The 15,210-nt window shown below is 36.0% G+C and overlaps 1 protein-coding gene across 2 annotated transcripts in view; it reads left to right on the forward strand.

The window, feature by feature from the left end:
• The window catches only part of LOC121416079 (probable phospholipid-transporting ATPase IM), a 60,427-nt gene that overhangs the window by 38,103 nt on the left and 7,114 nt on the right, over positions 1–15,210 (forward strand). For both annotated transcript variants that reach the window (XR_005970098.1, XM_041609530.1), the window contains exons 11-24: positions 1,794–1,984; positions 2,937–3,099; positions 3,764–3,853; positions 5,035–5,200; positions 5,521–5,600; positions 6,192–6,413; positions 7,511–7,608; positions 8,329–8,467; positions 9,347–9,634; positions 10,106–10,289; positions 11,183–11,406; positions 12,413–12,496; positions 13,351–13,492; positions 14,844–14,947. Coding sequence is in view for 1 of the 2 variants with exons in the window: in XM_041609530.1 (XP_041465464.1) it covers positions 1,794–1,984; positions 2,937–3,099; positions 3,764–3,853; positions 5,035–5,200; positions 5,521–5,600; positions 6,192–6,413; positions 7,511–7,608; positions 8,329–8,467; positions 9,347–9,634; positions 10,106–10,289; positions 11,183–11,406; positions 12,413–12,496; positions 13,351–13,492; positions 14,844–14,947 (2,175 nt within the window). In the remaining variant the exon portion in view is untranslated. The remainder of the gene's footprint in view (positions 1–1,793; positions 1,985–2,936; positions 3,100–3,763; positions 3,854–5,034; positions 5,201–5,520; positions 5,601–6,191; positions 6,414–7,510; positions 7,609–8,328; positions 8,468–9,346; positions 9,635–10,105; positions 10,290–11,182; positions 11,407–12,412; positions 12,497–13,350; positions 13,493–14,843; positions 14,948–15,210) is intronic.

Genomic DNA, 15,210 nt, shown 5'->3' on the forward strand with positions numbered 1-15,210 from the left:
GGGTCAAGTAATACACTAGGGTTAGTTACAATACCAGTCATTTGTCTGTATGTTCAAAATCCAAGATGACTTAGTGTTAGGGCTAGCAAGTTTGAAAAAAACATTTAATAAAAAAGGTTTTTGTGAATACATGTATAACACAGCCACAATCCACATTCCTCACTCAAAATACTCATGGCCATGAATAAATTGATTGCTCCTGACATTAAATTTGGACAACCAGACTACAGAAAATTTCATCTAATTTGCAATGATATAAGATGTTAATCAGTCCAATGTATTTTTAATATGTCACATTTTGTAACCAGTTTTGCATTCTTAGTTGTTTTTAGAGAATTTAAATTTCAAGGTTTGTACAATTTTACTCAGCATTCATGGCAATTAGTTGGCATATCAAGCCACAACTTATCAAGCACTACCAGCGTGGCTATCAGAACACAATACATTCAAAAGGTTCTGAATCTCTTAGTTACACAAGATGTTTCAATTGCTATTTTAGTGTCAAATAATGTGTCCTCTCTGGAAAAGTTACTTGAAAATGAAGTTTAATAAAATACCAAAATAGGCATCATATGTCCAATTTTCGAGATATCATCATTATTTTTGGAGCATATACAGAAATACGCTTGTTAATTTAGCTGATGTCCTCACGTTTTATCCCAAATGGCCTCATTTTTTTGTAATGTAGAGTGAAATGCAGCACTATGTTGAGAATTTTAGGATGAGGATGTCTTTGTTAGCCTTTTTTTCATGTCACCTTATTGTAAAACTCAAATGTCACTTTTTTGTAATAATTTGCTCATGTGTGACATGTAAAGTGTTTCATCTTCATATAATTCAGGGTTCCCCCAGAAACTTGAAAACAGAAATTCCATGACTTTTTTGTGGAAGTTTTGTATCCTAATTTCCTAATTTCAATATGCCAGGAAAATTTGACATTTACATCTACATGTATTGTAATTCACTTTTGTGACAAGATCTGCATGCTATGCTCTGAAAATTTGGAAATAGTTCATGGAAATCTGTCAGTTCAAGAAATTACATGAGTTTGTGTTCAAGACAATTTTGAATCTTGATGTTGGTGAAATGAAAATGGTACTGTACCCTGGTCAGAAACAGACCATATACCAATAATACATGTAGATGTACATGTCATGAGTAAGGCAGTGGGTGGAATGGATGGCTGTGAGGGGAGGTTATGGAGGCCATCATAATGTGTCTGATTTTGGAAACGGTGCCAGAAAGCAAGTCATGGAAAGCAGCAATTTAGTCATGGAAAAGTCAGGGAAAAGTCATGGAAAAGTCATGGAATTCAGTTTTCAAATTTCTGTGGGAACCCTGTTAAGGAATTGAGATGCATTTGGATCTCTAATACCATTTTCTAAAGAGCTTCATTCCAAATTAAATGCAAATGTTTTTTATTGTACATTATGATTTCTTAGATATTTTTTACAGCATGAGGAATTATTCAATTTAGAATTCTACCTCAAATTCATTTGTGATGATAAGTCCTATCTACTCTCCAGAGTGCTCAGTGCAATAGTTTTCATTTAACCCTGGCCTTAGCCGGGCAGCCATCGTCGTGGCTGTCCCAGAGGCCTTCCAGCTGCACAGGTATTTGAAAGAAGGAACATTCCTTCCAGGTATCCATTTTCTCCACTTGAGCTGACTGCAACACAATGTGGATTAATGCTATTTCAGATGTAATCGATTCTTTTTCATTCTAGCCTTTATATTTATGTTCTTTGAATGATATGTTTTATTGAACTTTCATTTTTTGCCAATCCTTCTAGATCTTTGGCTTCCTGTTCACCATGTGCGTGATTTGCGCAATCTTATGCTCAGTGTGGGAGCTGAGAACCGGTAGCGAGTTCCAGGCCTACCTTCCTTGGGAGTACCAGAATGCTGCCACCATCTCTACACTTACCTTCTTCTCTTATGTAATCCTCCTCAACACCGTTGTGCCAATCTCACTTTATGTTACGTGAGTATTAAAAGTACACCATCTCTACACTCACCTTCTTCTTTTATGTGTCTTGTGTAATCCTCAATACCATTGTGCCCATATCACCATGTTATGTGAGTATTAATGTTTAAGTACACCATCTCTACACTCACCTTCTCTTATGTATCTTTTGTAATCCTCAATACCGATGTGTCCATCTCACCTTATTACATGAGTATTAAAGATCAAGTACATCATCTCTTCACTTTATACCTTCTTCTCTTATGTCCTTCTTAATGCTGCTATTAAAGGCAAAATTAAAAGAAAATTAAACTTCAGTTTCATGAAAATGAGATGTTAAATAGGAAACCACAGCATTTTGATAGCTGTGCAGTTTTTATGTGATCGTGAGATGTATAGTATCAGCTAAATTATTGCTGAAAAGTCATTTGATTGGTGTCATGGTTTGAAAATATTTGTTTTTTTAAAACAATTTTTCATTCCATTACCTTCATCAGTGGTTCCTTATAATGATGGCAGTGGTTCTTTATTGTGTTGGTATTGGTAGTAAAATGATTTTCACCTAACCACTAAGATCATGAATGAAAGTAAGCAACCAGAGGACTGACAGCGTAAGTTCTTTCCACAGGCCTTGGTATTGTGGGCAAATACCTTACAAACAACCTGTACTGACCACACAGAAACGTTGTTGGTGCTACCAGTGTACTAACAGAGGCCCAGTTACAACCGGTAATGTGGGGGCCGATGCCTAATGTTACAACAATACATTGCTTAACAATGAAATAAATGTTTTGACTTTGACAATCTGAAAGATGTAACTGAGCATACTGTTTAGCGCTCTGCTAGGCTAACAATGTGTCTGTGCAGTCGTCACAGGATGCCAGGAGTACAAGACCACTGTTATAATTACTGAGCTATCTTGCCTCCTCTATCATTATATATATATATCATTTTTCTTATCTTATTTTAGAGTGGAGATGATACGACTGTGTCAGAGTCTTCTTATCAACTGGGATGTCAAGATGTACTATGATCCAAAGGAGACTGGAGCCAGGGCCAGGTCTACAACCCTCAATGAAGAACTGGGCCAGATACAGTATGTCTTCTCAGACAAGACCGGGACTCTTACTCAGGTAAAGACCTAGAACTGCAAATCTATAGCCTAGCTGGGATTAAGGTCCAGACGCCTTTTCTGAATAAGGGCACCATATAACCTAAGGCCTGATGTATTACATGTATTAAACCTACCTTTAATTGTACTTTTACCTTTATTTTTCTTAGTTTTTCTTAGATAGCTTGAATTGATTGGTTGTTGAGCAATGTTACCATGGAAGTTGCCATCGATTGTATGTCCATGCAACAGGGGTCATGATATGTATGAGTGTAAGCAGTGATAATGCCTACTCCCTGGTCAAAGTCTTATGAATAAGAATCTTAAAATCATTTTAGAATGTATATTTATTTTTCAGTCCTTAGAAAGATATAAAGCTTACACCTTTAACAGATTTGTTAACCCTTTGAAACCGAAAAGCCGTAAAACCAGTTTCACCATGAACGCGCATATACCCTAAAAGCTGGAATGTGATTAAAAAAGCAATGGTTTTAGATATTAGGTGACCTTTTGAAAATGACATCATTTTAGAGATATTCAGTCGACAAATTCAGTTTATGATTTTGTCAACTATTTGTTTTCATTTGTAAGGTTTATTTCATTTAGGCAAGGCGGGGAATGATTTGTAATTGATGTTGGTATACAATATCATTGTTGTTTTTTTTTAATTCATTTTGCTCATCCAGAATATGATGACATTCAACAAGGCTTCCATTGGAGGAAGAAAGTTTGGAGAGGTGAAGGACATCAATGGGGATGTCATGGATATAACAGAGGTAATTATTATTATTATAATCATTTTTTAGAAATATGACAAACCAAGTCACTTGGCCAAATGATTACAAAGCCTGGGCTGACTTGGATGGGTCACTTTTTCTGAGTAATTCCTCCAAAAGCTGTGGGCACCAAGATCGGTAGACTAGCGTAGCCATGGTAATATAGGACTGCCTTCATAGCAAGGTGGATATGTGCACTATACAAATCCTATATTATTATTTATTTATTTTTAAAACAATGAGGGGGAGAGCTAGAGAGGGATAGCAGTCTTTGTCACATAGGACCATCAACAGTGAGGGTTTTTGTTTGATATCCATATGTGGATGGAAACAAGTAAGGCCTATTTGCATCTGCTGGTGGACCAGTATGTTTAAATGAAATATCTGAAAAAAAAGTATAGTTAGAAATTGGGAGTGAATTTCCTGCAAGACTACTAAACTTTGGGCAAATGATAAACTTTGCATCTACATTCTTCCAACAGCACGAATCTTAATTTACATAGATCAGATTCAAATACGCTGATGGGAATTAACCATTTCCATAATTCTTGGGTATGTCATGCGTAATTTTCAAACAGCTTTTTGAAAATTTTCCTGTTGCATTGTAATGGTCTGTTTTCTCTTTTGTCTGCCAAAGATGTAATGCGCTTACACGGTGTCCAAAATCAGGCAGCCAGACTTATTTTTAAGTTAGGACGGCAAGCACAAACTTCTTCTTATTTAAGACAATTACACTGGCTGCCTATTGCTCATAGAATTGATTTCAAACATTGTCTATATGTACATGAATTTTTCACCAATCAAACTCCATCTTATTTCAACAACAATCTATCAGTCTACACACCCAGACGCACACTCCGATCATCAGATGACAAGACCCAATTATTAAAAACCAAGATTCCTCTTAACACTCGTTGGCAAACGCTTTGGAATAGCAGCACCCAATATTTGGAATAACATACCAAAAGCATTCGTGAAATTGCCAATACCCCTACGTTTAAGAAGCACCTGCAGTCATATTTCTTTAATGCATGATTTATTTTTGTTTGTATGGTTTATGATTATGTTGTATTATTGTATTCAATATGAATTTTTGTAAAGCGCTATGGTACAAACGTGAATCGCATTTCTTAACTACAATTATTATTATTATTACTTTGTTGTCCCCCTCCCCTATACAGGACACACCCCTTGTTGATTTCTCATCTAATACCATGTGTGAGCCAGGATTCAAGTTCTATGATCCCAGCCTACTTGATTCTGTTCAGAGGGGTGATAAACATTGTTGGTTGTTCTTTCGTCTTCTATCTCTCTGTCATACTGTCATGCCAGAAACTGATGCTGATGGTAAGAAGAAACACATATATCATCTTTTTCTACATACATGTAGTGCCTTTATAACAGGATTTCTGCTAAGAGAGGCAGCACAAACATATGACAAGTTGCCTAATTTGTTCCACATTAATGAACCATAAAACAAATAATATGTTTTAACAACACATCCTGTGTTACAAACAATAGAATTATTCAATATTAGATAAAAGACATTGTACAGTAATTAACCTCCTCTTCTGTATTATTGCTGAACCATTTATTTCCCAGAGTCAGATTCAAATGTCAAAATGATTCTGTGGAGATGATAATGACAATTGTATTTTTGACATCAGGTAATCTTGCATACCAAGCTCAATCACCAGATGAGGCAGCATTGGTTGGAGCAGCCAGAAATTTTGGCTTTGTTTTCAAGGTAGGTGACCTGTTCAAGAGTATTCAAACCAACCATTTATAGAACAATAAACCTTTATCTGTACTTGTAGGGACATAGCGGATTATAAACAGTGTGGGTGAAAAAGGGAGACAGTTTGAAAAGGAGGAATCAATACGAAATTCAATGAAGTTATCAAACATTCTTTCCCTTTACTTCTCACATCATGATAAATTGAGAGTATTACAACTTATCATATGAAGAAGAAAACAAAATCATTGCATGAAAGACACAAATAAAGGGGTGAAGACCTAAAAATACTTCATGGGATTGCCCATTATCACATCTAGAAATTAAAAAAAAATGTAGTTCTTCTTCCTGTTGCGCTAATAATAACGATAGCTATTTTTTTATATAGCGCTTTTCACATAATGGCCCAAAGCTATCATAATTAACTAGCCAGTAGATCAATAGGTCATAACATCTTTTTTTTTATAGAAATGAATTGAATGAACAATGCTGCTCAATTAATTAAAGTTAAAACTGGTGATATTAAATTGAATTGAGTATTACATCAGCCCAGTTGATGCACATTTTCAACTCCTGCTCTCTGTTTTATTTTTATTTTTTCAGTCTCGTACACCAACCACCATCACCCTGGTCGTACAGGGACAGGAAGATGTCTATGAACTCCTTCACATCCTTGATTTCAACAATGTAAGGAAACGCATGTCTGTCATTGTCAAGCAGGGTCAGAAGATCAAGCTCTTCTGTAAGGGTGCTGACACCGTCATCTATGAACGTCTTGGTTCATCCAGTGATGCCTTGAAGGATGTAACCACTGAGCATCTCAATGTAAGTTTTTATAGTTAGCTGTGTTGATTGGAAAGTTCTATTGTGGGCGCGTCATGGTCAAGTGGTTCTGACTATTGCCTTTCAAACAGAGGGTCATGGGTTTGAATCCTAGCCGTGGTGTGTTTTCCTTCAGCAAGATATTTATCCACACTGTGCTGCACTCAACCCAGCTGAGGTAAATGGGTACTGGTAGGAAATAATTCCTCAAAAAGCTGTGTGCACCTGAATCGGCAGCCTAGCTTAGTCGGGTAATAATAGCAGGCCCCGCTGGGAGAACAGTTTTCGGAACTGAAGTGGCTACCCTGGGTTAATATGCCATTATTATTACGCTCACAACATGCCGGACGATTTGACCTGTATGTAAGTATCTCAATTTAAGTTTTGAGGTCTAACAGTCTTGCTCGGTGGATGACCTTGTATTAAGCCCACCTCAAGTGGAGGAGAGTATTATGGTTTGGTCGAGGAAGAAGGATGCATTGACAAGTGTAAAGTAGAGCAAGGGGGTAAGAGGGATATGAGGTAAATCTGGCCACCACGTTAAACAGGAAACTGTATTTTACTGAGTGACACTAGCTTTTCCATTATAATTCTTGTTAGTTATGGGGTCAGAAACTAGTCAGAAGGCATTTTGTAACTAGTTCTCAAAGGTTATCGCAGGGATTCACAAGCTTGATCCAACTTCCCCATCAGACATCAGTATTAGTATGATGTCACACCCACACCCACATAGGTCAAAAGGTTGACAGACTTGCATATCACTAAGTGGTGCATATAAATATTTTGTGAAAAATAAGCGAATTTTAAAGATGTCATAACTTTCTTAGTATACATACGATTTTGATGAAATTTGCAGCGTTATGCCAGTTTGATTTTCTCTATCATTTCCAATCAACAATTTTCTGGGGTGGGCTTGACCTTCAAGATCGAGCCAAGATTTACTTTTGAGTCAAACTGAAGGTTAGTCAAAATTTAGGGTTTGAGTCAGACTTAAGTTCAAGTCAATATTTAGGTTCTTAATGTTATCTCAATTATAATAAAAACTTTATATATTGCACCAATCCAAATTCGTCTGTATTTTTTCTGACCTTGACCTCTAGGACTTTGCTAACGATGGTCTACGAACTCTTTGCTTAGCTATGAAGGAGGTGGATGAACACACTTATTATGAATGGAGAAAGAGACACCAAGAAGCATCGTAAGAAACATATCATTCTTAAAAAATTTACACTTTCAAATGTTTCATTAGTTTAAATGGTCTGCTCCAAGTATGCATTTTTAGATATACCAAAAAGATGAATTATTTCTGATAAGACAACAAAAAAAAGCCAGGAAGAGGACAGGGAAGAGTTACTTTATGATGGTGTCATAACTTATACAACACAACGCTGCCCTGTAAGTGTATTTACACACATATTTCAACATATTCAATTTAAAAAAATGGATTAAAACAATTAGCACAGAGGTTGTAGCCTATAGCACTGTAGCCTATGACACATTCGTGTATATTGAATAGAAACATAATTAAAAGATAAGTGTAAAATGATGAGTGAGAATTAGGAATGTGAGCTGTAAATAAATATATTCAAGTGGATGCCTTATCTCCATACCACAGTCCATATAAACATTGCTAGAATCGCATCAGATGCATATACACAGCCAACATCCTCTCGTGAATTAATCAATTTGAAAATGAAATGGAAATATATTTAGAATAGAAATCAGTTAACCAGTTCATTGGCAAAGATAGGAATGTTCTTCCCTGCTGTAACTAGTTATTTACATGTTCTTCAAAGGTGGTATGAATGTGCTTCTTAACTTGTATATTGGTATATTGAATATATGTCCCTTCAACCAGACCTCAAAATGCGAAATTGTATGATAAAAAGGATTGAATTAGTAATTCTCTTTCTTATAGTTTGGCAACAGTTGACAGAGAGTCCAAGCTAGATGAGGTCTACAACGAGATTGAACAAGACTTGGTTCTTCTTGGAGCTACTGCCATTGAAGACAAACTTCAAGATGGAGTTCCACAAACCATCCAAAACTTACACAAGGTAAAGGATCAATTCATGTTCGATATTTGATATTTCAAACTGGAGCCTTGATGAATTGACATTTGCAACCAGGAAGAGCATACCTGTATTTACACATGCAGAGATGTAGGGTTAGGAATGTGATATGGTCTGGGGTTTCAGAATATGAAAGATAAGAGAAGGGATTAGGTTTCTGTTTATGGTAACTCCCATAGGAACTCGGCAGGACAGCATTTTGCTGGTAAAAGTCAAGCTGGTATATAACCAATTACCTAGGAAACATTTTACGTCAAGGTTAATCAGTCATATTGGCTGACCTTATAGACGACAGATATTCATTTTACTCTCAGGCCTTTTTATCAAAGTAGAGAAAATGGCAGAGTAGGGATTCGAACTCACAACCTTGCAATTATGAGTCCAATGCTCTTTCCACTGGACCACACGACCCATGTTTAGTTCGTGCAAATTTGTAATGGAGCAATTATCTTTCATTTAAGAATATAACTCCAGTTAAATGGAAAAGGTTATGTGGCTTTACAATTTCTATAGAATCTTTTGTGAATCTTTTTCAATTGCTCTACATTATTTTTAATCGATGCTTGTGCTGACCTGCACAGGTTGCAGACAATATCACTATTTACTTTTGAACCCCATGACTCTACCGGGGTGCATTACCAATACACTTGTCAAGTTTCAGAATATTTAATTTTGTTGACAATACCACTAAATATTTGTTTACAGTTTTGCCTGCTGCCATATTGCATTTTTTATTATTTACCTTACTAATTTGTGTTGTTCACATTTAGATCGTAATTGCATGTGGGTATGAAGCCTAATATGCACTTGTTTTGATGTGAAATTTCAATCTCAATTACATAAATCTCTCTTTGTCCTCCTCAGGCCAACATCAAACTGTGGGTGTTGACCGGTGACAAGCAAGAGACTGCCATCAACATCGGGTACTCCTGCAACCTGTTGACGGAAGATCTCAACGAGATCTTCATCATCTCGGCAAAGGAGAAGGCGGAGGCTCGTGAGGAACTAGAGGGGGCGCTGTGCAAGATCAAGGACGTGATGGGTATCAAGGATAAGGACCAACTGGATGATGATGTCTCCTACCAGAGCAAGGACATTGATGAGCTTGGAGATATCTACAGTTTTGCCATTGTTGTAACAGGAGCTGCATTGGTGAGAGAGCTGCCACTTTTGTATTTTCTGGAATTTAATGGGTTGATTAGGAATTTTTGCATTATCCTATTGACTTTTTATAGAAAGTTACATATGACCTAATTCTGCTAAAAAAATTTTTTTGGCATCCTTTGAAATGTTAGTGCCATGTACATACAATACAACTCTCGTCTATTGGGAGATGTTTGGGGGATTACAGCTTTAGGTTCAAATTTGATGAGGGATGCATTGTATCATAAGAAATATTTTTGAAAGATGCCTTTTCAAATGAGGGTTTCAACATTTTTGAAATATTGAGAATTCCCTGATAATATGGTCAAATTCAAAATTTCATGATGAATCGATCAATGAAAAGGCGATAGAACAATCACTCCATATTTGTTAGAGTAAATTGTTAAAAACAGTAGTCCATTATTTTTTTCAGAAAAATATAGTTGTAAACTTATAAACTATATTTCATTTTCCTCCCAGGCCCATCTTCTCGACCCAGAGGTAGAACTCGACTTCCTAGAAGCAGCCTGCTACTGCAAGACAGTCATCTGCTGCAGAGTGACCCCTCTACAGAAGGCTCAAGTAGTTGACCTGGTCAAGACTCACAGGAATGCTGTCACTCTGGCCATTGGTGATGGAGCTAATGATGTCAGTATGATCAAGAGTAAGTACAGTCCAGATCCATTTGACTTAACTACAAGTTTACTTGTCTACTCTCAACACATTTTATTAAAAAGTAAATGAGACTTAAATATCTGCTGGGAGGAGGATTAATCAGGACATATGATAATAGGCATTTATATAGCGCCATCTATCTAGAAATACTCTATTCCGAGGCGCGTTGTTATTATTATTACCTGGCTTTAGCTTGAGCTGCCTTTCAGCGCTCATGCATTCAAGGAATTAATCCTGCCGGGTACCCATTTACCTCACCTGGGTCGAGTGTAGCACAATGTGGATAAATTTCTTGCTGAAGGAAACTACGCCATGGCTGGGAAGAATGCACAACTTTGATGGAATTTATTACAGATGTTCCTCCATGTAATATACAGTGTAGGCGTCTTTTTTTTTTAATAATTAGTTTCAGTTAGTAATGAATTAATTGTGAAATAATATCCCAAAAGATGTTTGTCTGTGGTTGTTTTTTCTTTGCATATCAATATCATCTGTTTTTGATTCGTTCTTTTTGGCTTTGATATTTCATCAAATAAATATGATATATCATGTAGATTTCACACTTGGGCAATTCCATAAAATGATCAACCTTTTTATACGTCCTACCCCCATTTTTCTTAAAATTTTACTTCACTTCATGAACTGACCAAGTCATGGTCCTTTGAGAACATTACAGACTGTCAAAAGATCAAGAAATAGGAGACAGAAATTTTCAAGGAAGTCCCATATATAGCGGGTCGCATGAACATATTGTATGGAATTGCCCAATTGCTACATTTATCTACATATTCATAATGTAATTGCTTCACACTGTATTTGGCAATTTGAATTTCCATCTGTGTATGATTAACAAAGCACAATGTATTCTTTCTCTCTGTTCAGCTGCTCACATTGGTGTTGGTATCAGTGGTCAAGAAGGAATGCAGGCCGTACTGTCCAGTGATTTCTCCTTTGCTCAGTTCCGTTACCTAGAACGTCTTCTCCTCGTCCACGGTAGATGGTCCTACTATAGAATGTGCAAGTTCCTCTCCTACTTCTTCTACAAAAACTTTGCCTTCACTGTCTGTCATTTCTGGTTTGCATTCTTCTGTGGTTACTCTGCTATGGTGAGTACATCCTCATCAACATTGCTTGTTTAGCCCCATGGAAAATTATCATCACTACACAAATAGCAAATAGCCATGAGTGCAATGGTGCAAGATTTCGAATGAGGTGAAAGAAAGATGCTCTATTCAACAAGGCATTAGCCTGAGTAGAGTGTGTCTTACACCATTGCACGAATAGGTATATTCGCTATTTATTTTGTACAACACCTCGGAATTTAGAAAAAAATTGAAAGCAAAAAGCCCAAGCGCACATGACTTTGGGCAGCATTGCGCAATTCGTCAGCAGGCTAGATAGGCGTATGGCCCCTTCATTTTTACTGAGCGTAATGAATTAAATATTATTCTGACGTCACCTCCTAAAGCCATGCAAAGGTACATTTTGGACAGTACGTCATGTGTGCAACGGTATGAATGCTTGTCATTCAGCCTCCCATTTGCTTGTGTACAACAAGCTAATTAGGTGTTGTACAATGTAACTTATTACAATCTTTATCATCAAATCTGTGAATGTTGAAAAATTTGATGTTTCATGATAAAATACATTAGATGTGACAACATCGGTTACTTCATTTGCATACTGACCGAGATGTGCATATAACTATATAGATCACGAATATTAAATTGCTGTACATGTAGATTTTTATCTTGCATCTTATATTTATAAAATTGTCAGTGTTGTGCTTTTCTTATTTTTTTAACTAAATATATTCATTAAATTTGTCTTCTTGATGGATGAACTTTTATATGTATTACTATGAATTGAAAGCATTGGTTTGTAGTGGTCGTGATACATTTTTAATCACTTGGCCATTGGCTTGAATCCGACTCCATGATGTCATTTTCCTTCAGGGAAAAACAATATTTCCACATTATGCCGCACTCAACCCAGGTGAGCAAATGTGGATGAAGTAGAAGTAGTCCATGGAACTGCATAACTGTGCTATAGTGTTGTAGAATACTTCATTGTCAAGGATAGTGTATAATTGTTTATTGTTGTTTCCTACAGACGGGCTATGACCAGTGGTTCATCACAGCTTACAATACTATCTTCACGTCTACTCCTGTTATATCACTTGGAATATTTGACCAGGTCAGTGATTGAACTTATGTATGATATCCTTTCTCTGTCTTTTTGTCTGTATTACTGGGGCCGATTGCACGAAAGGGTCTTTGCAAGAACCGTCTTTCGTGTCGCCCATTTATTATGATGCGCCATAAGAAACGTATTTTAAATAAACTACCTGCAAACATATTTTCTTCATCCGTTGAAGTAAACAAAATATTTGTTTATAAAATGATGTGATAAATCATGAAATCGTATACAAATTGATTTAGATGCTAGCTATTGAATTTTATTTGTTTATCATACATTTCAGAAATACCCCGCATACAGCTTATCATAAAAGATGGGCGACACGAAAGACGGTTCTTGCAAAGACCCTTTCGTGCAATCGGCCACTGGAATCTTGCACCTGTTTTGTGTTTGCTTAGATCTGTGTTTATCTGTCTGTTTGTTGATCAGTCTCTCACTTTTTTTACCAATCTGCAACATTAAGTGATAGAAAATTAAATGAATTTGTATCATCAAAGTTCAAACTTACTTTCAATCAGATTTTTTGTTAGCATAGATCAAAATAATGATAACATTATGTCTTTTGTTGATGTACATGTATTATTATTCTTTTGCTATTATTGTTATAATGATTACTGTTGTTATTGCTGTTTGGTTATTTTAAAAAAATTACCTTTTTTTTATATCTGACCCCATTTGTCTCCATGTTCAAATAATGATAATTTGAGAACATAACTTTTCCATGTGAACTGTAAAATGGAGACAAATCATTTCAGCATATATTTCATACATTTCATGAAAATGCTCTATTAGATGTCTTTTCTATTGTAATGTTATTAGATGTCTTTCTATTTTTTCAATGTGTTGTCCAGGATGTGAATGATGAAATGAGCATTCGATTCCCAGCACTCTATAAACCAGGTCAGAAGAACAAATTCTTCAACTGGTTTGTATTCCTAAAAAGTCTTTTCCAAGGAGTCATTACTTCACTCGCCTTGTTCTTCATCCCATATGGTAAGATGATGATTATGATGATGATGATGGTGATGATGATGGTAATGATGAAGGTGATGGTGATGATGATGATGATGGTGATGGTGATGGTGATGATAATGATAATGATGATGGTGGTGATGGTGAAGAAGATGATGATGATGGTGATGGTGATGATGATGATGATGATGATGGTGGTGGTGGTGGTGATGTTGATTATGATGATATTGAGAAATCAAGTGGTGATGGTTACATAGGTAAAGGTTATGGCAATGGTAGTGACATCAGTTCCCTCATTTGCATACAAACCAGAAAGTGCATATAACTGTCTGTGAAATTAAGCGAAACTTTAAAGTGTCATAACTTTCTTATTTTACGAAGCGGATCCTGTTACTGGAGACTTGTTCGAGAGTTTAATAACAAAAAACAAAGGTCACGACGGGAATGTAAATTTCATGCCATCCTTTAATTCTTCGTTCATTCTCTTCTGTGTAATCTGACATGAAGCAATTGCTAATAATTCCGTGAAAACTGTAAGGATAAACAAAATGATAGGAAATTAATAAGTATGAGAGCAATAAACCTTTACATCATAAATTCAATATTCTACCTGAATATAAATCATAACCCTGTTTCAAGATACATTAACTAGCACCTGAGAAATTCATGTACTTTATACTCTCCTATCATCAATTACAATTAATACACAATAGCAATATCAAGTCAATCCAACCAGATTAAAATCAACCTTCTTTTGCATTATAAAATTTGTATTTCTTAAATAAATGAATCAAAGTTTGTACTGACCTCTTTGCCTCTTGAAATCTTCTTAATTAGGGCAATCCCATGTAGGATGCTTTAGATTTATGTTGATTCAAAAACTCAAACAGAATCTCCAGAACTGATTCCAATATCACATTACCTCAGTTTGCCAAGAGATGGCGCTAACAAAAGAAAATCTCAGACAAGGCATACATAGCACACATACTATACATGCAAAGTGTAAATACATAGAAAAATGTGTGTGTGCTCACTCAAGTAGTCTGACCCACAGACCCCATGAAATTTTCCAGTTTTAACACAATAAATCATTTGATGGCTTTTCAGATAAATAAAATATACAAAATTATCTTCAAAGCAGCTTTCATTACACATCCGATTTTTATGAAATTTTCAGTGTTATTCTTGTTGGATTTTTCTCTTTTTCTTCAAATCAACTTTTTGTTGGGGTGGACTTGTTCTGTAAAAAGGGAACTGCTTAAATATTGTTAAATCAATATTACAGCATCCTTTAAAAAAAATGTTTTGAGGGGGGGGAGCTTTCATTCGAAGAAGAATATATTCACACTTCATCCCTTTTCATTTGTTTTAGGTGCCTTGTCTGAGAATCTGTCCCCTGATGGTCAGCCTATACACACACAGTTCCTCTTTGGCGCTATTGTGGCGACTATGCTTGTTCATGTTGTCAACTTAAAGGTCAGTTTCAACTTTCTTCCTGTGCCATTTCAGAAGTGATTAAGTGTTCATCTAGGTATGATGAACAAAATTAGAACTGCTAGAGTTATGTGGACCTGAAGAAGATAGTTCACTGCCTTCCTATTCATTTTAGAATCTACAATTCGTTCACGCTTTCTTCTTTTTACTTTTGATGTTTCCCGCATTTTATTGCCTGGATGAAATAAGATTAGGTCTTTAAGCATGCTTTAGTATTGAGATGTTCAATGTAAAGTAATTCCCGC

Source organism: Lytechinus variegatus, chromosome 5 (genome assembly GCF_018143015.1).
Source record: "Lytechinus variegatus isolate NC3 chromosome 5, Lvar_3.0, whole genome shotgun sequence".
Classification (NCBI taxonomy): domain Eukaryota; kingdom Metazoa; phylum Echinodermata; class Echinoidea; order Temnopleuroida; family Toxopneustidae; genus Lytechinus; species Lytechinus variegatus.